This window comes from Suricata suricatta, chromosome 3 (assembly GCF_006229205.1).
Source record: "Suricata suricatta isolate VVHF042 chromosome 3, meerkat_22Aug2017_6uvM2_HiC, whole genome shotgun sequence".
Lineage (NCBI taxonomy): Eukaryota > Metazoa > Chordata > Mammalia > Carnivora > Herpestidae > Suricata > Suricata suricatta.
Window position 1 is genome coordinate 147,867,023 of NC_043702.1, and position 25,587 is coordinate 147,892,609.

The 25,587-nt window shown below is 53.1% G+C and overlaps 1 protein-coding gene across 1 annotated transcript in view; it reads right to left on the minus strand.

Moving 5' to 3' along the window:
* Nucleotides 1-3,066: 3,066 nt before the first annotated feature.
* Nucleotides 3,067-25,587, minus strand: part of LMOD1 (leiomodin 1) — a 43,079-nt gene continuing 20,558 nt past the window's right edge. Inside the window, exons 2-3 of the mRNA XM_029935456.1 lie at nucleotides 5,128-6,591; nucleotides 3,067-3,836 (exon numbers count right to left, since the gene is read on the minus strand). Of these exons, the coding sequence (XP_029791316.1) occupies nucleotides 3,810-3,836; nucleotides 5,128-6,591 (1,491 nt within the window). The 3' untranslated portion in view covers nucleotides 3,067-3,809. The remainder of the gene's footprint in view (nucleotides 3,837-5,127; nucleotides 6,592-25,587) is intronic.

The window sequence follows — 25,587 nt, forward strand, 5'->3', positions numbered from 1 at the left end:
CAGAGCTCTACATGTATGACCCCATCTCATCTGCATCCCCAGGGGCCTGGGGCCAGCAGGAGCACAGAGCTGTCCCTCCCATCGCTTTGTTCAGCACCCCTGGAAACCAGGCAGGCACCCTACAAGGGGAGCAACATGCAGGGCGGGAGGAGCAGTGACCCTCCAGGACTGGGGTCTCCAACGGTGTAAATGGGGTCCTGCTGGGCTGTGAGGGCACACTGAGGACCCTAAGGGGAGCAGGCACAGTTGGAGAGCACTCTACATGCAAACCAGGGCACCTGTTTCTTGGCCACCTTTACAGGCAGGGGAGAGGGGAGGCTGAGCTCAAAGAGGGAAGGCAAGGGTTCAGATGCAGGGAGAGAGCTGGGTCAGAGGTGAATGAGAATTCAATGGGGGCCTGAGGAAGGACAGATGAACAAGGAAAGGGAGCTTGGAGGGGAGGAAGAGGTATAGAATGGAGGCAGCTGGGAAAGTGGACACCTCAGGCAAGGAGGAAGGAGGGTCGGTGAGATAAAGGCAGAGGAGTTAGAGGCCTAGAGAAGCTGCATGGCCCAGCGGGGAGCAGGTAGAGCACTGGGCAGGGACGAGGGACGCCTGAAGAGGTGGGGGGAGACTCACCAGGCCTAGACTCCCAGGCCAGTAGCCCACCCCCCACACCACAGGTGGCACAAGCCCTAGCTGGGCCTCAGACTTTGAGACCAGTCTGCAGAGGAGGGGGGAGCGGCGGGTGGGCGCCACGGGGTAGGCAGCACATGGCACTCCAGGCTTGGTGATCGTGGTGATCCAGAAGCCACACTAGGTGGGTGACCCGTGTCCAGATCCAATGCCTCTTAAAGAAGGCTGCATGAGTGGCCACGGTCCCAACTCACAGCACCTGAGGCTGGAGCCCTTTGCTCACCCGCTTGTGGAACTCCTGCGACAGAAAGTGGGGTATCTCAGCAGTCCCCAGCCCCCGCTGTCCCGCCCACGGCCAGCGCCAGGGGCTGGGTCCGAGGCTTGCGAAGGCGGGGCCGCGGGTTGGGAAGACAGTGCAACCGTGGGTGTGGGCGGACCCAGTGGCCGGGTAGCCGGATGCGCTGACGCATTGCCTGGCGGGAGACACAAAATGTGTCCCCTGGAAACGATGGGGTCAGCGGGGGGAGGCAGCGCGGAGGACATCGCGGAGGGAAGCCCCTTGGCCCAGGTGGGTAGGATGGACCTGGCGGCTAGAGCCGTGGGTTTGAATACGGATGCATCAACTTGTTCAAGTCATTTGCTGCTTTGACTCTCATTTTCTTCCCTGTATAAGGCTGGCGAGGGACAAGGATAGATCCTGTCCCGCTCTTGCATCCTGGGTTTCATGGAGAGAAACCTAGGAGACGGGCGCCAGCGGAGGCGGATGGGGCAGGTGGGCGGCGGTGGGTGCACGGCTCGGCGGAAACGCGGCCCCAGAGAGTGGCCGGCTTCTCACATTCACCGCTCCATAAGCACACATGGCCGCTCAGTGCCAGGCGCTCCCCTGCCCCTCCCAGGCGGCGGGAAGGCGCCCCCCAGGCCCCAGACCCGGCGCTGCGTCCTGTCTACCCACCTTCCCTCCCTCCAGCGCAGCGGGAGAACCCGGGACGCGGCCTGCCGGCAGATGGCACTACGCTCCTGCATCGGGGTCTAAGGCACCAGAGGAACAAATACCTCACCAGCCCCCGCCGTCCCAAGAGCCTAGGAAGAGAGCGGCGCTAACTTCTTGTTTGTGTGTGGACAGAAAGTGCGTGCGTGCGTGCGTGCATGTGTGTCTGTGTGTTTTAGTCTGGCTAAATCTTGTTTTAAGTTTGGTAGAAAGGTCTTCCTGAGGTGACAGTTTCTTTTGGAACCTTAAGATTTGAAGATGCGTCGTTTCCGTCTGGTTAGGTTTTCAGTGCTTTCCTGAGGCACAGTGACCAGTCGCGTTTCAGTAAGGGGACGAGAGGGACCTGTTATCAGAGCAGTTCTCTCTAGGAGAGGGAAATCGACCTGAGCTCACTTTTTATTAGCTGTGTGACCATGGACCTGTAAGTTAACGTCTCTGGACTGAACCTGGCTGCAAAATGGAAATCATATTGGTATCCACCTCACAGAATTGAAAGAGCACCTGAAGCATCTTGCTAAGGCCTAGCAACCACAGACACCTTTTGAGGTCCATTAGGCAGCAGGTGTCTGTCTCTCCTCTCCTGGGCCCAGCCCTTGTTTCAGTTGTTGGGGCAGACAGGTGAGCGGGTGGAGGGGAAGGGGAGCAGAGTGGAACCTGGAATCCAAGTGGTTTGCGGCCACAACTAGGCTGCCTGATTTTGGTCAGACCTAGCACGGCAATCCTCCTTCCTAAAGGGACACCCCCTCCTTCCCCCCAAAGACGGTGAAACTGCCGTGCTCCCAGCTGTCAAGGCACATCCTGGAGACAGAAAAACTACCAGTGATCTAGATCCAAGAGGGCAGTCCCACGGTGCTGAGGGGTGCTGGCATCTTGAAGTCACTCAAATCAGAAGGATGCTTTTGATGTACACCTGATGCAGGGCATGGGGGCACTGCTAGGTCAGGAGACTAGCCTGAAGCTAGAGCAGAGGGCTGGGAGGTGGGTGACTGGGCACATGGGTGGGGGTGCTGCTCCTCAAATGGTCATTCACTTCTCTGCCTGCTCAGAGATGGCTGCCTTCCTGGGCTTGTGACTGCTGTGGGGAGCTGGCCCCAAGCCCGCAGTTAGAAAGAGTCATGGAATGAGCATCCCCTGAACATGCCTAATATAGCCATCCCAGGGCCCTGGGCTCCACTCTGCCCTGTCACCCCTGAAAGCAGCTCTGGCCAATGACTCCAGGCAGCAAGAATGGTCAGGAGCGGACCCTGGCTAAGGTCTAGTTTTCTTGGCCTGGTCAACTGGGTCAGTGGGGAGCCCTCTACTCAAGCCTGAGGCTTTCCCTTGCACTGGACTTTCTGCAGACATGAACTTGTTATGTGGTCAACTCGGGATGGCATGGCAGGGAACCTAAGTTTCTAGAGCCTTCCCTGGGGCCAGAGTGGGCATCAGCACCCTCAGTACAGTACAGAGTTGGGGCACAGTCATTTACAACTAAAGGCTTGTATATATTATCAAAATCTTATGGAAAAACAGATACACAGCTATTTATACAGCAGTAGGTGGGCGTGAGGAAAACGTCTGCGTTGGCATCAAACCTTCAGGACCAGCTGCCGTCTGTCCCTCTCCTCCCAGCTGGAGCCCACTCCCCACCAGGCACTGTTTGTCCAGGCCAGCTGTCCCTGCCATGTCCTCTGATTAGCCCAGGAGGGGTTTGAGGGTATCCTTAGCCCCTCCTCCTCCCCTTGGGCCCTCATGCCCTCTCGATCTTCTGCCCTTGCCCCACACAGAGGGCCACGGGGCCCAGCGGCTCTGCTCCAAGGGCTCCTCAGAGGCCTGAATCCTGGCCCTGGAGGGCAGTGGGGCTGGGCTGGTTATGTGGTCCTGGTGGGACATCTTTCCTGAATCACAGGCCTTTTGCAACTTGCCAGCTACTTGGGCCCCAGGCATGCCGTCTTCTTGATGACACGCTCAAAGGACTCTTCTTGTCAGAAACCTCAGTTCCAGATATAAAAGAAATGTTTGGAGCGCCTCAGAGACAAGAAAAGGAAAGTGAGAAGAGATCAGGCTTCCTTCCTTGAGCGTGGCCAGGCCTCGTGCTCTCCCGTGGCAGAGTGGGGAGATCCACAGCGGGTCAGCCAGGGTGGGGTGGGCGGGGTTCGTGCGGGCCTGGGAGGCGAGGCCTGGGCAGTCATGGCGGCGTCGGACAGTGCCCCCTGGCAGTCTGGTCCTACTGAAGCAGTTTGGGCACCTCCACCTGTTGGGGCAAAGCAGAGACAGTTCAGAGAAAGGAGCTCGGCAAAGGGGCCTCTGAAGTTCATCTCGCCCCCACCTTCACACACCTCAATATACGTCTGTGAAATGAATAAATGAAGTGTGGACACAGAAGATGCATTTTTCCTTTTCTGCAAAAACTGGATGTCATCAAATGACCCCGAGAATTATAGCTGAGGTTGTCTTTTATGTCATGATGTCTAGCCCCAAATGATGTTGTGGGCGTAGGGTGAGCTGCCACCATCCAGCCAGATGAGCAGGTGACCATGGACTCTGTCACCAAAGGCGGGGGTAAAAGTTTGAGAAGAGGGGTCTCTAGGGATGGCTCATGTGTCACAGGGAGAGTCCCCTGAGGGCTGAATCTCCCAAAGACCTTTGGGATAATCTGATCTGTAGGACTAGGCTGGTTCTGACGGGATTGGGATTCGTAAAAGGGAGATTGTTTTTGCTTTGGGAATGGGGGAGGGAAGACGCAATGGTAGGGTCAGAGGTGGAACTACTATGTAGAGGCTCTTTCTCTGTTTCTGGAAGAAACTGGTTTAGCTGCAGGGTGGAGAAGTTCGAGGCATGGAGTGAGAGGCTCAAGGAAGCTCCTGAGAGGAAGGAGAGAGTCCCCTTCCTCTGCGGGAGACAGTGTGGCCTGCCCAGAGGCAGGGGGATGGATGGGATGGCTAGAAGCGCCCTACAGACAGGAAGTCTGTACACTGCCTGCAGTCTGCCATAACCCCCCCGCTACAGACCTCCCTTGTGGGCTCACCCTCTTCTCCAGCCCTGCTTTCCCCCCACCCCTCTCCTTCAGCCCTGCTGCCCTTCTCCGCCCCCCCCCGCCCCCTCTCCTGCAACCCTGCTGCCCCATTCCCCAGCCCCCTCCTCCAGCCCTGCTGGCCCTCCCGCTTCATCCCCGCTCCAGCCCTGCTGCACCCCCTCCTCTCCTCCAGCTTTGCTGGCCCTTTCCTGCCCTGCTAGCCTTCCCCCTGCTCCCCCTCCAGCCCTGCTGCACCCCCTCCTCTCCTCCAGCCCTGCTGGCCCTCCCCTGCCCTCTTTCCTCCAGCCTTGCTGGTCCTCCCCTGCCCTCTCTCCTCCAGCCCTGCTGCACCTCCCCTGCCCTTTCTTCTCCGGCCCTGCTGCACCCCCTCCTCTCCTCCAGCCCTACTGGCCCTCCCCTGCCCTCTCTCCTCCAGCCCTGCTGGACTTCCCCCTGCCCCCCCACCTCCAGCCCTGCTGCACCTGCTCCTCTCCTCCAGCCCTGCTGACCCCTGCCCACAACTACTTAACTTCTTGAGCTGCTTGAGGTTGCTGGAGCGGATGGCAGCCAGTAGCTGGTCACGGGAGTTCTTCTCCTGGGCAGGGAGGACTTTGTCTCCCATCTTCCTCTGGGTAGCTGGTGACAAGGAGTTCTTCAGGTTCTCCATGATGAGGGGTGGAGCCAAGGGAGGGGGAGGGGGAGGGGGAGCAGCCGGAGCACCCGCTTTCTTGGGCGAGTTCTTGGGCGAGGCCTTTGGAGATGGCTGGGGGGAGGGTTTGGGGGAGCCCTTGGCCAGGGCCCCAAACTTGGGCACCTCCAGCAGATCCTTCTTCTCACCGCTGGCCTCCTGCGCCTGCCGTTGCTCCTGGAGCCGCTTTTGTCGCTGTTTGTCCATGTTGCGGCTGAGCAGGTTGGTGACCGTCATCCGGGGCCCAGCCAGCTCGAAGTGGTAGCCCAGCTTGAGCAGGGTGGTGTTCTCCTTGAGCAGTTTGGCAATCTCCATCTCCGTCTTGCCGCCGCAGATGTGCCGCTGGTTGTGGAAGCGGAGTTCGGTCAGCGTGTTGTTCTGGAGGAGGGCCCGAAAGATGGCCAGGATGCCCTTGCCAGTGATGTGGTTAGAGTCCAGGTTCAGGCTGGTGATGGTCTTGTTGGCCTTGAGCATGATGGCAATGGCAAAGGCCACGTGGTCATCGGCACGCGTGTTGGCCAGGGCAAACACCTTGACCACAGTGTTGAACTCCAGAGCCTCGGTAAACCGCACCAAGATCTCATTCGTGATACAGTCTGAGTTGTTGACATTCACCTCAGTCATCTCTGGGTCATTGTTCTTCACTTTCTCCAGAGGCTCATCAAATATGCTGGGGGCCGCTTCCTCCTCTGCTTTGGCAGGCCCTTCAGAGGGCTTGGTGGGGCCAGCAGGGGCTTGTTTCTCAGGTGCCTGGGTCTTGTTCTCTTCTTTGGGTTCCTTTTTATTCACAGATTCCTCTTTTTTCACTTTTTCATCCTCCTTTTTCGTGTCCGTGCTCCCACTTCCTCTTTTCACCTTCTCCTCCTCCTTCCTGGCATCCGCACCCCTCCTCTCCCCTTTTCCCTTCCCGTCATCCTCTCTCTTACTTGTCTCCTTCTCCTCTCTCTTCTTGTCTTTGTCTCTGGTTGGCCCTGTGCTCCTGTCACTGCCTTTCTTCTCCTCTTCCCTCCTTGGAGCTTCCGCTCTCTCCTCTCCCTTCCCATCCTTCCCTGCCTCCTTCCTGTCCACTGCAGCCCTCACCCGGCCCTTGTCAATGCCCCTGATGAGCTTCTCTTCCTTGGGCTTCTCTCCACTTTTGCCATCAGCTTCATCTTTGTCTCTTGAGAAGCTTTTCTTTAAACCACCCCTCTTTGGCTCCTTCCCCAGGTCTGAGTCCCGTCTGGGGCCCAGGGTTTTTTTGCTGGCATCTCTGCCCCTTTCCTCTCCATTCTTGGCATCTCTCTTGGTCTCCACTTGCTTGTTTTCCTAAAAATGCAGAAATGAAAAATAAACATGAAGAGCTGGCTACAGAAGGAGAGGAATGAGTATGGGGACACACGTGTGGATCATTTATATAACAGCCCTGGAGCCTCCAAAGGACTATGTCCACTGAGAACATCATGAGGGGGTTTGGGATTCAAGCTGTCATGGTGATTTTAGAAGAAATGCTTCCAGGGCTGCCTGTGTGGCTCAGTTGATTAAACGTCTGACTCTCAATTTCAGGTCATATCATGATCTCAAGGTCATGGTCTCACCGTGGTGAGATGAGGTGAGATGGAGGCCTGCATCGGGCTTTGCCTGGGTGTTGGGCCTGCTTAAGATTCTTTCCCTGCCCCTCCCTGACCTGTGCACACACACACACTCTCTCTCAAAAAAAAAAAAGAAAAAAAATTGAAAAAAAAAAGAAGAAGAAGAAGGAATGCCTTCCTAAGCCATGTTGGACCCCAAGGCAAAGGGAAAAATCATTAATACTGGTCCTGTCTTTATTTAAAATTTTGCATTTTTGGTTGTCATGGATTTTTTTGGCATTAAATTCGATTTTTAAAAGTATCAGTTATCTTGATCACTGAGCTTTTTGGTGCCCCTTGCATTGTGTCCTAGGCAAGTGCCTCACATTCACCCTAGTGCTGGCCCTGTTTCCAAAGGGTCAGTAGTTCTCAGATACTGGGATTTTACAGCTAATACCTTTTTAAAGGAAAACAAGAAAAGAAAAGAGGGACCAACATAGGGCTGCTAACATTTTATTTTACCAATCAAAGATATTTATAGGGGTGCCTAGGTGGCTGAATTGGTTGAGCATCTGACTTTTGATTTCAGCTCAGGTCATGATCCCAGCATCGTGAGAATGAGCGCTGTGTGGGCTCTGCTGAGTGCGAAGCCTGCTTGGGATTCTCTCTCTCTCCCTCTGCCCCTCTCTCCTGCTCACACTCTCTCTCTCAAAAAAAAAAAAAAGGATATTTATAAATTCTATCTACTATCCTCATCTCATTGAAATAAGAAGGAGCTCACAGTGAAGAAGTAAGGTAGGGGCGCCTGGGGTGGCTCAGTCACTTGAGTGGCTGACTTGATTTTGGCTCAGGTCATGATCTCACAATTTGTGAGATCAAGCCCCATGTCAGGCTCTCTGTGGACAGCTGGGAGGCTGCTTGGGATTTCTCTCTCTCCCTCTCTCTCTCTCTCTACCCATCCCCCACTCATTCTCTCTCTCTCTCTCTCTCTCTCTCTCTTTCATAATAAACAGTAAAAAAAAAAAGAAGGTAGATATAATAGAATTAAGGATACACCTTTACATCAAATATGTGTAGCTTTTTAAAAAGCCCACAATATTGTTCTTATTTTTTAGTAAAAACTTTACTGAGGATCAGCCCCTCTCTGGGAGGACCCCTGGAGTCCGCTGAGTGAGCTGACCTCAGGAGGACTCTGCCAGACTCAGGACCTAGGACTCTAGGACTCCACTTTGACCACGTGGGCACTGAGTAACTGTTCAGGGAAGCCTTGGAAGAGAGATGTGTGACAGCTTGGGTTTTACATGCAGCGTGGGCCACCCTGCACTTCCACAGGGCTCCGTTTCTTCCTCCACAGAGTCACATGAAGTCTGAACCTTATTTTGAGAATACTTGCTTCCTACCCACCTTAAGTTTATTTATTTATTTATTTATTTTGGGGGGGTGTGCGTTGAGCAGGGGGAGAAGGAGACAGAATCCCAAGCAAGCTGTTAGCACAGTAACCAACGAGTGGCTTGATCCCATGAACTGTGGAAATTATGACCTGAGCTGAAATCAAGAGTTGGCTACTTAACAGGCAACCAACTGAGCCACACAGGTGTATTTTTTTTTTTATGTCTTTATTTTATTTTGAGAGAGAAAGAGACAGAGAGTGAGCCGGGGAGGGTCAGAGAGAGAGGGAGACACAATCTGAAGCAGGCTCCAGGTTCTGAGCTGTCAGCACAGAGCCCAAAGCGGGGCTCCATCTCATGAACTGTGAGATCATGACCTGAACTGAAGTCGGACGCTTACCGACTGAGCTCCCCAGGTGCCCCCCAGATGTTTTTTAAGAAGAGACTATGGCCTGATTATTAGAAAGGTTTTCTGTTTCTCAAGAGTGCCTGGTTGGCGTGTGGGAGGAGGAGGAAGGAAAAGCGACCGTCCATGGCACCGGCCCTTCCCCCTCCACTCTCCGAGCCCTTCCTCACTCCCACCCCCCATGCTGCCTGGATGGAATGGAGAGCTGGTTGGTCCTGTGGAAACAGTTTGTACCTGCACCACAAACACATGCCATCAGGGACTGGCCCCAGGGTTTATTTAGCAGCAAAAGTCCTTGGCTTCTCTGCTAGAATCACAACAGGCAGCCAAGGGGCACGAGGCCTGGTGAGGCAGGGCTGAGGAATGTGCCCCGTCCCTCCTCCTGCACTACGGGGGGCAGCTGTGCTGGGGGACTCACTGGTGCTTTCATGGTGGAGCAAGCCACCTCTCATACTTCCTCTGGCTCCCTGTGAACTGGATTTGACCCTTCAGATCACCCTCTCTGGGGGTGGGGAGCAGAAGTGACGGTGACTTTACTGTACCTTCGTTTGGAAGGAGGAAGCTCTCAGGAGTATGCAAATAAAATGTAAATGAGGAAATCCATTGGGTCAGCCCCTTTAGGACACTCCTGACATCTGCCTGCAGCTCAGCCAGGAAATTCCAGCCCATCCCAGCTCAGCCTGGTTTCATCACAGATTCCATCTGGAGCATGGAGGTGACAGCTGGGTGCCCCAGCCTCTTCAGCAGAGACCAGGTCAGGCTTCCAAGGCAGGGAATCCTGCCCTCCCATTCCAAAATGTGCACCCTTCGGGATTTCTCAGCACCCACTCTGCGCCGCCCAGCTGCCCTCTGCACGGCTCCCACGCCAATCACAGGCCTCACTTAGAGGGAAACTGGGGAGCCAGAGAGATGGTAACTTAACCAGCAAGTTCAGAAAAAACTGGGTTCCTAATCTGACTGTCACCAGCAGAGGCCAAGTCAACATAACCATTTCTGACGTTGTCCATCAGGGGCAAAGGCATTCCCCTCCACCTGCGCGGCTTCCCCTGGGGCCCCTAGAACCTGCCCCACCGCTGCTCCCAGCCAAACCCCTGCCATGCTCAGACCAGGGCTCCCGTTCAGAACCTTCCCCTGCTCTCCATCAAGGACTCCTTTTCCAACATGTTCACCCTCTCTGCTGACACCCTCTCCCCTTGGTCTTCATCCAAGATTGCTCCCCCACTCCCTTCTAGGGTGCTCCCCCTACCCTGGGACCCCAGTTGGCTTGGAGCTGCTGTGTGTCGGATCTCGAGGAGGTGTTCCAGCCCTTTAAAAAGAACCTAATGAAAACCAGGCGGGGCGGGGGAGGGGAGCTGATTAATCATGGGTTTCCTCCAAATAGTCAGGAATGAGTGGGGCTGGGGCTTGTTGCTGCTTGTAGCCCTGAGCTCAGACGTTGCCTTAAAAGGAGAAGGAGCCCAGCATCCTCCCAGGGCTGCGATTTCTGTTGAAGGAGCTCCTAGGCACAGAGCAGAGCTGCCTCCTTCTCGCTTATCTGAAAGGGAGTCCAAGCCAACTTCATTTACTTTGAGAACTGGTGGTACACCCTGCTGACCTCCGGAGGTTATTTTTGCTTGTCCTTCTGTCTCTAGGCCTCACTCCACTGTTCATCCCTTGTAGCAATAGAGGTATAAGTTAGATATAACAAAGAACTTCCATAGAGCAAAGGTCCATAGGCTTCTAGAGGAGAGACCTAAGCAGCAAAAGTTGTCCTTCCCTTTGGGAAAAGCTTTAGGGTTAGGGGAAGCCCCCAGGGGTGGTTTGGGAATCCATCATAGAGGCAGAGGGATGGAGAGGATGACCTCTGAAAACCACTAACAACCTGTGAAAAGATGCAGGGACCTAATGATCGGGCTCAGAGGTAAAAAGCAGATCCTTTCCCCGATCTGCTCCTGGCCTCCGATGTTACTTCCTCTAGAAGTCTTGTCGGATTCAACAGAGAAGAGAACATTTTACCACTTTCATTGTCCAAGGGGGCAAGGAGAATAATTGTCTCTCCAGAAGTCCCTAGAAAATGAGAGCTTGCTGAGGGAAGACCAAACCCCCTGTATGTGCTGCACTCAGCCCTCAGCCCACAGTTGCCGAATATCTCATGTAGCCCATTACCAAGGTCCCTTCCTTCCTATGACCCGTCACCTGCAGAGAAATCCTGCCCGAGGCCTATGCAAAGGACAGAGCCTGCAGCCCTCCCCGGAGGACAGCACCAAGATGAGATGGAACCCAGGGAAAATTTTCTGTGATAGGACACGGAAGGTGTGGATCTGTCAAGTTCACTCCCCACTTGCCTAGGAGGGGGCAGAGCCCAGGAAGGCAGGGGGACTAGCAATGACTGTGCCCTTCACATGGGATCCCACTGCCATGGATTCTGGTGCACTGAAATATTTGTCTCATACCCAAAGCAAGTCCGAGGAGATGTCAATTCAGATGGTGCAAGGCCAGTTTTTTGCTAGGTACTCCCAGGGCTGCCTGGTGAGACAGACAGCCATTAGACTTTCTGCCTAGAGGCATGAACAGGCACCAGCTCAAGCTCCAAGCTAGGGGCAGAGACTCCAGGGTCGGCAACTCTGGTTTCAGACTGTCTCCCCAGCCTTAGCTGAAGTCCGAAGGGCACGGACAGCCTCAGGGTCCAAGCTGATTAGAAGCCCACAATTTTAGCTTGGCTCTGACAGCCTGATTCATGTTTCTTGTGGGTCACATTATATTTAGTAGGAAAGCATCGGGGAAGTTGGTGGCATCCCCTAGTCCTCCCAGTGCTCCAACCCCTCACCATGTCTCCTTCCTGGCCCTGCACCAATGATTTCTGCCAGCCCCCACCATGTCTCAGAGCCCAAGATCATGTTTCCCTGCTTCTCCTATGAAGCTGGCCCGTCAGAGAGCTGGAGCGCTGGCCCTACTCACTCCAGCCACCTAGGGACCTGATATCAGGCACCATGGCTGCCAGAGTCTTCTGTCTGCAAGGCAGGGCAGGGAGGAGCTGTCCATAGGCTGGAAGGTGTGCCCAAGGTCCCCTGGGAGAACAGCCCCCATGCGTGGCTGGTGTGAAGGTCAGGGCTGCCAGGAGGGCCCAGAGTTTGTGAGGACCAAGGAAATTCACTCCCTACACCCCCCTGCCTCATTCTACACAGAATGCCAACTCTTGTTTACACCAAGAAGAAAGATTCTAGATTCTCCTGACCAGAAGTTTCAGGAGGACCAACTGCCTCTTAGGGGAAGTAGCATTTCTAGAACTGGCATTCGTGGGGAGGGCCAGCAATGCCAGTTTCCCCTGGTGGTCTGTGAGCCAGGAGTCCTCCACTGAGGCTTAGCCTGGCTCATTAGACAGAGCTTCAGATGTTTTTTTCTTTTTTTAAGTAGGCTCTATACTCAACGTGGGACTTGAACATGTGACTCCAAGGTCAAGAGTTGCATGCTCTGTGGACTAAGACAGCCTGGTGCCCCTGAGCTTTTCTTTTTTCTTTTTTTTTAAATTGAAGTATAGGGGCGCCTGGGTGGCTCAGTAGGTTAAGTGTCCGACTTCAGCTTAGGTCATGATCTCACTGTTTGTGGGTTTGAGCCCCACATCGGGCTCTGTGCTGACAGCTCAGAGCCTGGAGCCTGCTTTGGATTCTGTGTCTCCCCCTCTCTCTGACCCTCCTCTGCTTGTGCTGTCTCTCTGTCTCTCAAAAATAAATAAAAAACATAAAAAAATTAAATTGAAGTATAGTTGACATACAACATTACATTAGTTTCAGATATGTACATAGTGATTTGACAATTCTATGCATTATACACTAGAGCTTCAGATCTTCCAACAGCTGATGTTGCTCCTGGAAAGCTATAGGTTCCCTCCAGAGCTGTCAGATAAATGGAGATTGTTCTGGAAATGTCCTTTCTCTGGTGGCATGGGGATTCATTGGCTCTGCAGGCAGTTGGCCTGTGTCCAAATCCCAACTCTGCCCTCGACTAGCTGTGTGATCTCAGGCAGCCTGCATACCTCCTCTGAACCTGTCATCTCATATGCAGAATGGAACCGACCAACCTAGAGCTTGTCATTAGGTTGCAAGTGGTCGGAAGGAGACTTACACTGAAGTCCTGACACCAAGAAGGGCTTGAACAGGAGATACGCTGCTGTGAGGCTGAGCCCTCTCTTAAGGAAAGTGCTTAAGCCAATGGCAGGCAGGGGGGCTTGCCCTGCTCCTACCCGAGGCCCCCGGCCCCCTTGCTTAGTGTCTCAGTAGTATTTATTGATTATTATTATTTTTTAATTTTTAATGTTTATTTATTTTTGGAGAGAGAGAGAGCACATAAGCAGTAGAGAGGGCAGAGAAAGAGAGAGAGACACAGACCCGACCTGATGCGGGGCTAGAACTCATGAACTGTGAAATCATGACCTGAGCCGAAGTTGGACCCTCAACCAACTGAGCCACCCAGGCGCCCCATCTCAGTATTATTTAGAAGTGTGAAATCAAGCACTTGCCCAGCGGTCAATGGAACTGCATTTTCACACTTTCCCGTGAACAACGACATGACCGCATCTCAAACCCTGGAAAGCTGTCCGGAGAGCTGGAAGCCAGGAAGGGACCAGGTTGCTTTGGGAATTCTCCATCAACCTCTCCCCCCAGTCCCATGGTGACAGAGGCAGGATGGAGTGGGATGGGAACAGGGATCACCCACCCCCAACATTGACAACTAGTGCCAGGGTCCCATGTCAGTGGGGTCTGTGTGGGCCTGGGGGTACAAAGAGACACCTGTTCTCTAGGGCCAGCCTCCCCCCACCAAATCCTCCTGTGACCTTACTCACTCATCCACTGAGGCTTCATTCACCGAGAGGTGTATATCAACACCATCCTGAGGACACGGCGCTATATAAGGTGGTTCCACCCTCACAGTTTAGGGGGCATGGCAGGCAGGGGGACAAGCTGACATCAAGGTGCATGTGGCAGATGGTGCTGAGGCGGCGGCCCCGCTGCCTGAGAGTTACTGTTTCAGCTGACAGCATCCCTTCATACTGGCCGGAGAATCACTCCCAAAGAAGGCCTGGCAGCCCCTCCCCCAACCCTTCCCAAACTGAAGTTCCTTGATTCCTGTTCTGGCGGTGGCTCAGGGACAAGGCATTGGCATCTCCAGAAACCCCCTTTTTTGGTTATCCCAACCCTGACCCTTTTCAGATCATCCCGGGTCGCCTTCCCCTATTTCACAGTCCCCTGGTGTAGGGAAACATTGTGTCCCCGGGCCCTCCCAGGATGAGTTCTGAGCAGCCCCCTTCTTCTCATCCCTTGTAGCTATTAAGGGATTTATAGGGAAACTGAGACCACAAAGGATGGTCTCAAGAAGGAGGAAGGCAATGGGGAATGGGGGCAGAATAGGGCTTTAGCCTCGCCCCCTTGGATTCACATCTCTGGGAACATACTTTATGGGGTGTTCAAGGGCATATATACAAAGACCCATGAGTACACTCAGCTCCTGCCCCTAACTGGAGTCTAGTTAATCCCCAAGAAACAGGGGCTCAAAATTCTTAATTTGGGGGTGGGGGGCTATACCATCTGGTGTGGAGACTGCACACTGCCTCCTCACCATGCCTCCCGGACTGTGATGACTGCGTGCCTGGAGCCCCCCAGCCCCTGAGCAAGGAGGGGAGGAGGACGGGGAGGCCCAGGACGGGGGCCTGCACATCGCAGGTGCCGCTGTAAATGCTTGTTGGGGATGCCAACAAAGTACACCAGCCCCAAATAATCTGCATGGGTGACATCAGAAATGGGCAGGTGTCAGGCTTGGACTGACCCCCTGCCCGAAGTAACCCTGATAGGGCCCCTCAAAACCGGGACCAGCAGCCAACTCAGCCCTCTTGTGCTCCCAGCTGGAAGTCCCGTGGGTTGACAGTGTGAGAGCCTATCCATACCTAATAAATATGACAATTGATGTTGGAGGCTTGTGTCCCATTATCCCCCCAAAAAGAAAGCCTCCAAATAGATCAGGGCTGCAGAGGGGTCATCTAGGGCACCCCCCTTTGGGAATGTGTGCACCTGGTAAGCTCTGAGCTGAGAAGCCAAGCCTCATGCAGTCACAGAGCTAAGAAAAGCCGTGTCCCTGCAGGCATCCCAGATGCCCCTTGCTGCCCTGTCCCCACCCTGCTTGGTCTCTCTGGCTTCCCTATGCTCTCCAGGACCAGCCTGCTGCAAGCATGTGAATCAACTCTTGGGGTGGTGGGCAGGCTCCAGCCCCGAAGTGGGATGTTCATAGCTCGTTAGGCCTAAGGCCTGGGAATGGCACCAAGCTTTCTGGGGAAGGGCAAGGCCAACTAGGGCTGTCCCTTAACCCAGTGAAGAAACTACATGGCAACACTGGAGGAGCCCCTTTCATGGTTTTGAGCCCCATATTTCTTTTTTAAAATTCTTTTTAATGTTTATTTATTCTTGAGAGATAGAGAGAGATGGGGCATGAGCAGGGAAGGGCCAGAGAGAGACACAGAATCCAAAGCAGGCTTCAGGCTCTAAGCTGTCAGCACAGAGCCCAACATGGGGCTCAAACCCATGGACCGCGAGATCATGACCTGAGCCAAAGTCAGATGCTTAACTGACTGAGCCACCCAGGTGCCCTATTGAGCCGCATATTTCTAAAGGGTATGTTCCCCACCCTTGGCTGCCAGCCCACTGGAGAAGTCAAGTTCAGTCCCCTTCCCAAATCCTCAGTCCACAGCAGCTTTCTACATTTCCTCTCCTGCAAAACAACTGCCAAATTAATGAGGGTTTATCGAGGTGCTGTTGGCTGTGCTTCGTACGGAGTTCCCAACTCCTGCAGCCTGTGCTGGCTGTGCAGGGGGGCTTCTGCCATTATCCCGGTTTCACAGAAGAAGAAGCAGAGGTCCAAGATCACACAGCTATTGCATGAGGAAGCAAGGACTCGGGTTCTAGAATCTGAACGTTTTGCCCCTTTATTACACTATCTTGTGTGAGAGGACCACACACCAAGCCATACATTGACTTAAATGCCTGGTACAGAGTTAGGCTCTTCACGTCCTGGCCGCCCAACACTGAAATAAGAATAAGATGCTGTGCCAAGTACCTCATATAAGTCACCCATCTAAGTCACTCCTCTGTGCTGCCACCAGAGGAGGGCCCGGCTCAGACAGGTTCCGGCCTCCCTGGGAGGAAGGTTGGAAGAGGGCTGGCAGGGGTGGGGGCCCTCGTGCTGCTGGCTGGTAGGAGCCAGGGTGACCTTCGCTTGTGTCACACCGTCTTCTTTTCTCACTGTTCCCTATAAACTTTTATTATGGTCTTAACCACCATTGCATTGTGACAGCGTCTTAGAAATAAACCACAGAAAAGTTGGAATTCTGGACAGTGTGCCCAGGAGCAGTTATGGCGTCTAGGGGTCAGTGGTGACATTTTTGGCATTTTGCAGATAGTGTTGTTCTTGAACAAGTCACATCAGTAATAAGGGCGAGGACTGGATTTCAAGCTCAGATCTCTTGGGTTCTAAAGATCGTGCTCTTAGCTACCATTCCATATTCACTCCCCATGGTCAGACCCTAAGGAATGAATTCCACGCTCCTGGCAAAGCACACAACTCGGACCTGACGCTTGCCACCTGGGCATCGGACCATTCGGTCATACGCTTAGGAGTGACAGTCCTGCCAGTGCTGGGCTCAGCTCTGGGGAGACAGAGATGGATGGGCATGAATCTCCGCAGAGCCAGGAGAAGCACCTGGCGTCCCCTTGGATTCTGTGTTCAGGCTGGGAGGAGGGACCATTTGGAAGGGAAGGGCCCATGGCTCTTGCAGGGTTCAGGGGAAGACAGCCTTGTGAGGATAAAGATCAAGGTGGCAAGGTGGGGAAACCATGGCTGTCTCCACAGTAAGGTGTGGAAGAAGGAACCCAAAGGGGATGTGGAAGGTGGCCACCAGGCCTGCAGAGGACGCGGAGGACGCCTGGCTGAACAGGCGAAAGATCCACAGAGGTGAACACTAGGTCTGAGAAACCCCTCACAGAGCACAGAGCCAGGAAGTTCCCCTGTGGGAAGGTTCCATAGGTGGGGAGACACAGGAGCTGACCCTGAAGGAGGAGGAGGAGTTTGGGAAGCAGGGCAGGAGCCCGGTGTGCTGAGTGAGAGGCCTTCCTCTGCAGCCTCACCTGCTCTGCCCTCATTCCCAAGCCCCATCCTACAACTCTGTTCCTTTACAGGCAGTTCTGCACCCCATTTTCAGCATGCTAACCTCTGCCCAGTGCCCAGCACCAACGAAACACTGTGCCTGACCTGCTTTAGGAAGTCACTCTGGATCCTTTAGCCCCTGCCCTAGGCCCTTCTCCCACAACTCCCAGCCTTGGCCCCTATCACTGTGACCCTTTGTCCATCTCCCCTGTAGGACCATGGCCAGGAAGGATGCATTCTCATTCACTGGGTCCCCAACAGATGGTGCTGGGCGCATTGTAGATGCTAGCTTGACAGCTAATGAATAAATGAATGAGTGAATGAATGAGTGAATGATGGCCATCAGATGAAGCCAAATACTAGTTTGGAATAATGAAGATAAGAAAGCTTGTAGAATAAGGATGTGGGCACAAAGAAGGGACTGATGAAAATTACATTATTTGACGTTGGCGTTGGAGGTGAACATGGTGCAGTCCCTCTGCTCACCACTGGCAGAGACAAACTCCAAGGCCGAAATGCCATTGGGCTTGGCATCCAGTCTGGCCATAGGTTGGAGAGCCCTGGATGTTGTCCTTCTCAGCCTGGTCCGGGTGTGTTACATGTCTCCAGCCCCTCGGCCCTGTTCTAGTGGGGGCTCCTTGAGCAGGGCACATGTTCCACAGCCCAGGGCAGGCCAAGTCAGGGGTCAGACAAGGGGCTAGGTTGACTGGGAGAGTGGATGCACATGATTCCACCCCACTTCTAGAAAGACAACCCCGGGCTCTGCCATTCAGCAGGGCCAGGTGTAGAGCCTTTCTAGACTCCTCACACCCTCTCCCTAGGAAGCCAGACCTGAGACGGCTTCCCATTTAGGCCCCAGGGCTCACAGGTGCCCTCTGCACAGTCGTGCCCTCTGCTGGTGACTCTCCTGGCTTTCTGTCCCTTCCCTCCTGGCACTGGGTCTCGATCAGGCCGGCCCAACACCAGGTTGGACCATAGGGCACACTCCTGTGTGTGTTACACATCCCAAATCCACACCCAGAAGGCCTGTTGGGTCTGTGGCTGTAGCCTCGGCCTGCAGCCGTGAGGATGTCCAGAGCTGGAGGGGAAGGAGGTAGGAGCTGAGAGGCAGCTCCACAAGCCAGGCCAACTCCCAGAGCCTGCCCACCAGTGACATTCCTTAAAGGAATGCAGTAAACAAGAAGCCCAGCCTTGCGGGGCCAGAGGTGGGAGGGTTGGGAATGGGGGCAGTGACAGCCATTCCATTCCCCATCTTCACCACTTTGTCCCAAAGGATGGAACAGTTGTGGACAGGTCAAGTTTGTTTTACCAAACCAGAGATTTCTAAGAAGCTAGCTCTCAGAACTGTCATCCATTAGCTAGTTTCTTTAGTGACCTCTCTGGGCCACTCCTGCTTAATGGACTGAGCCACCCAGGCGCCCCCTGGGCCACTCCTGGAAACATGATCTCTCAAGACGAGGCTAGGGGCACCTGGGTGGCTGTCTGTTAAGCCTCCAACTTCAGCTCAGGTCAGATCTCACGTTTGTGGGTTCAAGCTCCGCGTCAGGTTCTGTGCTGACAGCTAGCTCAGAGCCACGAGTCTGCTTCCAGTTCTGTGTCTCCTTCTCTCTCTCTGCCCCTCCCCCTCTCATGCTCTGTCTCTCTGTATCAAAAATAAATAAAACATTAAAAAAAAAAAAAAGACGAGGCCAGAGTCCCTTGAATAACTCCGTTCTCAGCCAGACCACCGCTGACCCTCTTGCTGCCGAGCAGGAGTGAGGCTTAATACGTGGCAAATGTTACCTGCAAAGTGGGGACACCACAAAATGTTTAAACTCAGATTTCTTTTTTCCTTTGTAAGGCCGAGTAGATTCCATTATATCTATATACCACATTTTGTTTATCTGTTTGTTCATGGAAGGGCACTCAAATGTTTCCACCTTCTTTTGCTATCTCTCAGAATGCTGCTATGAACGTGGGTGTGTGAACATCTGTTCCGGTCCTGACTTTCCGTTCTTTTGGGTCTCTACCCGGAAGTGGCATCGCTGGAACGCCATCCAAGTTCTGACCTGACTGCTTCACCTCCCATCCTATCCGATGTGCAAACCACATTCTTGCAAATATCCTCTGCCGAGGTCACGCCTGCTGGTCAGAGCCCCCGCCGGGAACCCCATTGCTCCAGGCTTGTGCGGCACCCCAGCTGCTGGGCCGGCAGGGCAAGCAGCCCGCCCCTCCCGTGGGGCCACTGCCCTTGACGCTCCGCAGCCTTGCGCCTGGGTGACACCAATGCCGAGCCTTGCACTCGAGTTAGAATGCCAGGGTTCTAGTCTTTGCTCTCCTGCCAGTGTGGGGGTCATAACCCTTCACAAGGTTCTGAGCCTTCACTGGAGTGCTACGTAAGAGCCATTTGCAACAGAGCTGAAGGCACTGGGAGCCTGCAGTAAAAGTTAGCTGTCATGATCTAGTTTCCCTGGTTTACAGTTCTCTCCTGGTTCTCCCACCAGCCTTTGATTGAAGCTCTCAGGTCCCTCGACCTCCGTGTCCCATCCCCCCCTCCATTCTCAGCAGACCATCTCCCCTACTCACCTCCCAGGAATCCATAGAAACCAGCCTGTGGGAATTCTCCAACTTTCCACCCTCTCTCTCCTACCAACTCGCCACCATGTTCATCTCCTTTCCCCAGTCCTGGGAAGGACAAACACCTGTCTTCCTGTTCCAGGTTCACCCTGCCGTGGGCTCTGGCTCCCACTCTCTCTGCCATGGCTTTCACATCCCAGGCCAATCAGATCTGTGCCTTGACCCCACAGTCCTGCCAGGTGCTGCCCTGCACCAATAGCCTTTTATACCCCAACTTCCCCCAAAATGTTCTTGAGAAGTCCCTATTCATTCCTGGATCTGACACAATCTCACCTCAGTCCCGCCATTCCGTGGATATTAGTTTCAGCCAGATCATTTCTGACCCCCTTACTGCTAAATTGGATTTACATTTGTATTCTTTATCTTGCTTAATTGCTTGGGAATAGTAGGGAATTGCATGCCTCTTAAATGTGGGTGTTTTCAAGGTCTGATCTTGAGCCTCCTTTGTTTTCGCTTTTAGGCCCTATCGCTGTGACCTCATTTATTCTGACGGCATAGGCTGTGTTCTGATGTCTCTTGACGCTGTATTCCTGGGCTGGGCACCACTGCAGGGGTTCATACCCTTGTATCCAACTGTCTGTTATACTTCCTGGCATGTCTGTTGCCACGTATCTTAAAAACTGGACTCCCCCGGCTTCCCACCGCCGTCTCTTTTCTTGCTCTATCCCCTGTCTTGGTGAATGACTCCTCCAAACATCTGTCAGCCCAAGTGGGAAATCCTGAAGGGAAGAGGATTTGGGGAGAGGCGGTTGGACCCCGCCACACTCATGCATTGTTTCCCCCATCCCAAGGATTTTGGGGGAGGCTGTGAAATCAACCGATTTTATGAAAGATAGTATTATCTAAACCCTTATCCTACACACAGATGATGCTTCCCCCTCCCCACCGCTCCCATCAGTCCCTCTTTTCCTCCTCACTGATGCTACTTTCGCCCCAGGCGGCTGCCACCTGTCACTGGGGCTACTGCAGCAACCTTCACACTGGCTTTGCTGACTCCTCCAGGACAGTCTCCACCCCAAAACCGCAGCGACTCTGCTGAAGCACAGTTCTGTCCGTTCGTGTCTTTGCCTGAAACCTTCCGGTGGTTCTCCAGCGGCCCTGGGATAAAGTCCAGACTCCTGCGGCCCGTCCCCACCAGGCCGCTCGCTGCCCTCTCTCCGGGCTCCGTCCTGCGCCGCTGCTCAGCCCTGCTGGAGTCTCTCTGTTCTTGCAAGGAGTCAGTCGTTGGGCCTTTGCAGTGACGTTCTCGCCACTTGGAAGGCCTGTCCTTTCTCATTTTACTGGTAAATTCTTACCCTAATTCTTAACCTGGAGGTGTTTCAGCTTAGATCTTTAATTCATTTGGATTTTGTCTTGGAGTCTGATGTGAGATAGTGATCTGTTTTTGAAACAGATATCTGGCCTGGGTGGCTCAGTTGGTTAAGTGACCAACTCCTGACTCCGGCTCAGGTCATGGTCTCCTGGTTCCTCAGTCTGAGCCCCGCCTCGGGCTCTGCTTGGCAGTGCGGAGCCCGCTTGGGATTCTCCCTCTCTTTTCTCTCGGCCTCTCCCCACTAGTGCTCTCTTTCTCTCAAACATAAATAAGCTTACAAGAAAAAAAAAAGAAACAGATATCTAATGTCTGGATTACTTTTATGATCAGAAGAAACAAAAGTTGTTTTATAAAAAACAAATTGTCTTTAAATGATTTCATTTCATAGCAAAAAAAAAAAAAAGGAAAAGAAAACAAAGAAAAACGAAGACCCCTCAGGCCGGTGGCAGGGAGAAGGGATGGGAGAGATGGAAAGGGATAGAGAAGCGGGTGGCGATTCCCCGTCGTGCCCCAGCTCGGCTGTGCCAGGACCCGCCCTGGAGCCTGACCCTCACCTGGTTCTGTTCCAGTGATTTCGAAGTTAGCCCAGTGATAAATATTAGTGCTGAGTGCAAGGGCCAGAAGAGTCTCGGGCACCGCCTCCAACTCCAGTGTAAACAAACTGCACAGTTCATTTTTACCTCCCAGGATGATCTCTGGGGCGGGGGGGTGGGGGTGGTGGAGTGGTGGCTAAGAAAAGGATACTATGTTTGTGAACCTGGGAAATGACATCTTCTGATGGAGTCCAGCTCCAGATCAAGGCTTCACATGGGGAGCAAATGCCATCCACTGCAGATTTGGCACTGCCTTTATAAAGTGAATGGGAGGGAAGGAATATTCTGGAAAGGATAGGGATGTGCAAACTTGGGTGGTTGGGCTTTTACATTGAATATTTTACCAAACTCTGCCAGAGGCTACGGTGATTCTTGACTGCTCTGAGTCTTTAAGGAGGAGGATTTCTTGTGAAAGGGATAATAAGGAGGAGAAGCGGGGCGGGAGCCGGCACCTGGGTGGCTTAGTCAGTTACGCATCCGACTTCCACTCAGGTCATGATCTCACAGCTCGTGAGTCTGAGCCCTGCATCAGGCTCTGTGCTGACAGCTCAGAGTCTGGGGCCTGTTTCGGATTCTGTGTCTCCTTCTCTCTCTGCCCCTCACCCGCTTGCACTCTGTCTCTCTCTCTCAAAAATAAACATCCATTTAAAAAATTAAAAAAAAAAAGAGGGGAAGATGGGCCAGTAAGGAGTGACTCTGGTTCTTGCTCCCCTCCGAGGAGCCCAAGAAGAGCCACTAAGAGTCACCAGCCAGCAAGGGAAGGGAAAAGATACCTACTTTTCACCAAGACCCTTACTTCTCCCACCAAAGGTGTGGGCATTTTACTGCGGGAGGTGGGGGGATAGGAAGATGGGGTGGGGAGCTGGGTTCAAGGTGAGGATGTCACTTTATGGCTTGTGCTGGCCCGACCTTCCCAGGCAGCACCGTTTGGGTTTCTGTCTGGAAGATATAAAGAACACGTCTCCAGGGGCCAAAGAGCCTTGTGATGGATCTTCTCTGTGATGAAGGATCAGCTCCAGTGCTCTCTGCAGACCTAAGTGTTTTGCCAACTGGTCTGGTGACTCATACTGGGAGGCTTGTAGCAAACCCCATTTTTGGAGAAGCTGGGAAATCTCTTTGTAGAAACAAATAAGTCTCTTTAGCGCTCTGCTCTCTAAAATGCCTACTTACTGTTTCTTCACTTCATCCCAGCATAGGCAAAAACCCAAGTGAGTTTGGAAAACACTGTAAAGAGCTACTTAAATGTAAGCCATTTGTCCCAGAGTGCCGGGTCCCACTTAGGTCCCAGGGGGTAGCAGGAGGAACATGCTGTCCTCTAGCCGCCTGGGGCCAAGAGCAGGAGGCCTGGCTCTCACACAGCCACCCTCTGGCCTGTTCTAAACAGAAGAGGCTACATGCAGTGGCCGAAGCACGACTGGCTGCAGGAGCGTGCGGCCCAGAGCTCTGAAGGGCCCCTGCTCAGTTTAATGCTCTACTGTCACCATCTTGAAAGTCTAAGTAATTATTATTATTTTAAAAAATTTTAATGTTTATTTTATTTTGAGAGAGAGAGAGCAGGGGAGCGGCAGAGAGAGAGAGAGAGAGGTGGCGGGGGGTGGAGAAGATCCCAAGTGGGTTCCGTGCTGTCAGCACAGAGCCAGACCTGGTGCTCGAACTCACAAACTGTGAGATCACGACCTGAGCCAAAATCAGGAGTCGGACTCTTAACCAACTGAGTTGCCCAGGCGCCCCAGTCTTAGTAACCACTGTACAAGGAGCTTCATGTTTTAATTTCACATCGGGACCTGAGAATTCTACAGCCCGTCCTGAGCCTCACAGGAAAACAGAGGCGGAGGATGTCAGAGGTAGAGTAGATCCCTGCCTTCCTGCTGTCACCGTGGCCATGAAAGAAATCCCAAGTCCCCAGACCCTGTGACGGATGCCAGCCTTGATTCTTCCTGCTCCCTCACCACGTTCCCTTCATCCCACCTTCCCAATGAGTCTCGGGTGAGTCCCTCCGCATCCCTCTGCCTCTGCCGTGCAGGGGCCACCATTGTCTCTGTCTCCTGGCCTCCTAGCTTCCTTCTCTCCTCAAGACATCTGCAGGCTGTGGCCAGAGAGATCTTTCTAAAGCGGAAATCTGATCAGCAGTTCCCAGGCTTTCAGGAGGAAGTCCAGACTTCCTAACTTGGCACGCGAGGCCCTTCATGACCTGCACCCGTCTCCTCTGCACCTGCACCAGGGTCACAGTGAAGAACAAGTGTGCCGCTCTGGTCCTGCTGCATTCACATATGGGGTTCCTGCCACCCAGCATGGCCCCTGCTCTCCTTTGCCGGTTCAGCCTTTCCGTTCTTCTTCTCTTCCTCCTCCTTGCCTCCTGCTGTATCTTCTTTTTCACTTCTTATTATGGGGAATTCAATTGTATATAAAGCTAAACAGAACAGCACAGAGAGCTCCAAGGCACCCATCACCCAGCTTCCCGTTATCGACATCTGGCTAACCTTGCTTCGGCTGTATGCCCGCCCGTCCACGTTTCTCCCAGCCTCAGATGACTCTGAAGCAAATCCCAGGTGTATCATTTCATTCATAAATGCTTCCGTGTGTACGCTTAAAAATTTTTTAATTAAAAAATATTTATTTTTGAGAGAGACAGGGCATGAATGGGGGAGGGGCAGAAGGAGAGGAAGACACAGAATTTGAAGCATGTTCCAGGCTCTGAGCCTGACACAGGGTTCAAACCCACGAACTGTGAGATCATGACCTGAGTCAAAGTCGAATGCTTAACCAACTGAGCCACCAAGGTACTCCCGTGTGTATCTTTACAAGACAGAAAAAAATTTAAAAATAGCTACAGTACATTCTCTTACTAAAAAATTAAGAATAGTAATTCCTTTTAATGGCCCATCAACACTCAGCACAAGGGCCCTTTCGCTGGCCCTCATCCAGGCTCTGGGTTAGGAGCCCCCCCAACCCAATCCCCCACTATCTCTCTCCCCTCCCCCACACTTGTCACCGGACTAGATGGTGAGCCACTTGAGGGCCAGGACTAGTCCCTTATTTCTGTCCCCAGACCCGGGCTGGCAGAGTGCTTTGTACTTAATATTTGCTGGAATGAAATGAAAAAGTATTTCAATCCTACCTACAGTGTCCCTACCAAAGAGGGTGTGTTTGAATACTTCCTGCAACAGGGAGCTCAGTTCTTCCTGAAAAAGGCAAGCCTTCTTCTTCTGTGTTAAAGCTGACTCAGAAAGCCCTCTGGTTCTGGTTATATTCCTGGGATCATCCAAAACAAGGCTGCCCCTTGCCTCAATATGAGGGCTCTGTACATATTTGAGACTTAAGGCATTTTCTCCCTGCGGTTGCCCCTCTCCAGGCAAAAAGAGTTCATTTGTTAGACTGAGCCCATCATTCTGGTCTAACTAGAACTTTCTGGGTGATCTTGGTTCTGCTGCCTAAAAGCTCACTGTCTCTCTCAGGTTCAGATAACTTGCAAATATGGGAGGTATGCATTCTTTATGTCCACTGGACAGGGCAGAGTAGAAGACAGACCTCTCTGACATCGTGGCCAGAAACCTCTAGGGAACCACCACTCAATCCAACCTTCCAGTCCACATCTGTCCTTTCTGACCACTAGCTATTATGAGGAGCCTTCCCCGGAGTATCCTGCAGTCTCTGGAGGGGACGGGAAAGAAGAGGGAACTGTTGGATTCCATGCTACCTCCCCCCACTGCTGACTTTTCGTGGGGATTCTTACCCTAGTAAAATGATACACTTCGAGCTACCATTTCCTGGGTTTCAGACACTCGTTAGTTGTTCTGGAAGTTCTTCCTTTCATGCTGCAGGGTCATCACAACTCCCAACGCAGCTCCCTTCCAACAGCCAAGGTCTGAGGAGCTATAGGTTCTTCATGTGCCAAGGCCACAGGTTGGGGGGGTCCCCCTTGCTGACTGAGAGGCAAAGCACACTGGGACATCAGTCAGAGTGAGGGAATAGCCTGAATACTAAGCTGAATCTTTAAGCTGCAGGAGAATTGGGAGGTGGGGGTAGTCATTCCACTGGGGAAAGAAAGGGAAGTCAAGATGTAGGGGGCAGAGAGGCAGCAAGTAAGAATGACAAGTGGCCTCTACAAAGTACCGGACCCAGGGAATACACAATGGGAGGTGAGAGACCGGAGGAAGCCGGTTGGGCCTAGGAGACAAGGGAGGGACCTTCTTAGCAGAGGGAACAAAACAAGCAAAGTATGTGATTGATTGGAGCACGACACAACCAGCGATGGTTAGGAAGTTCTTTGTAA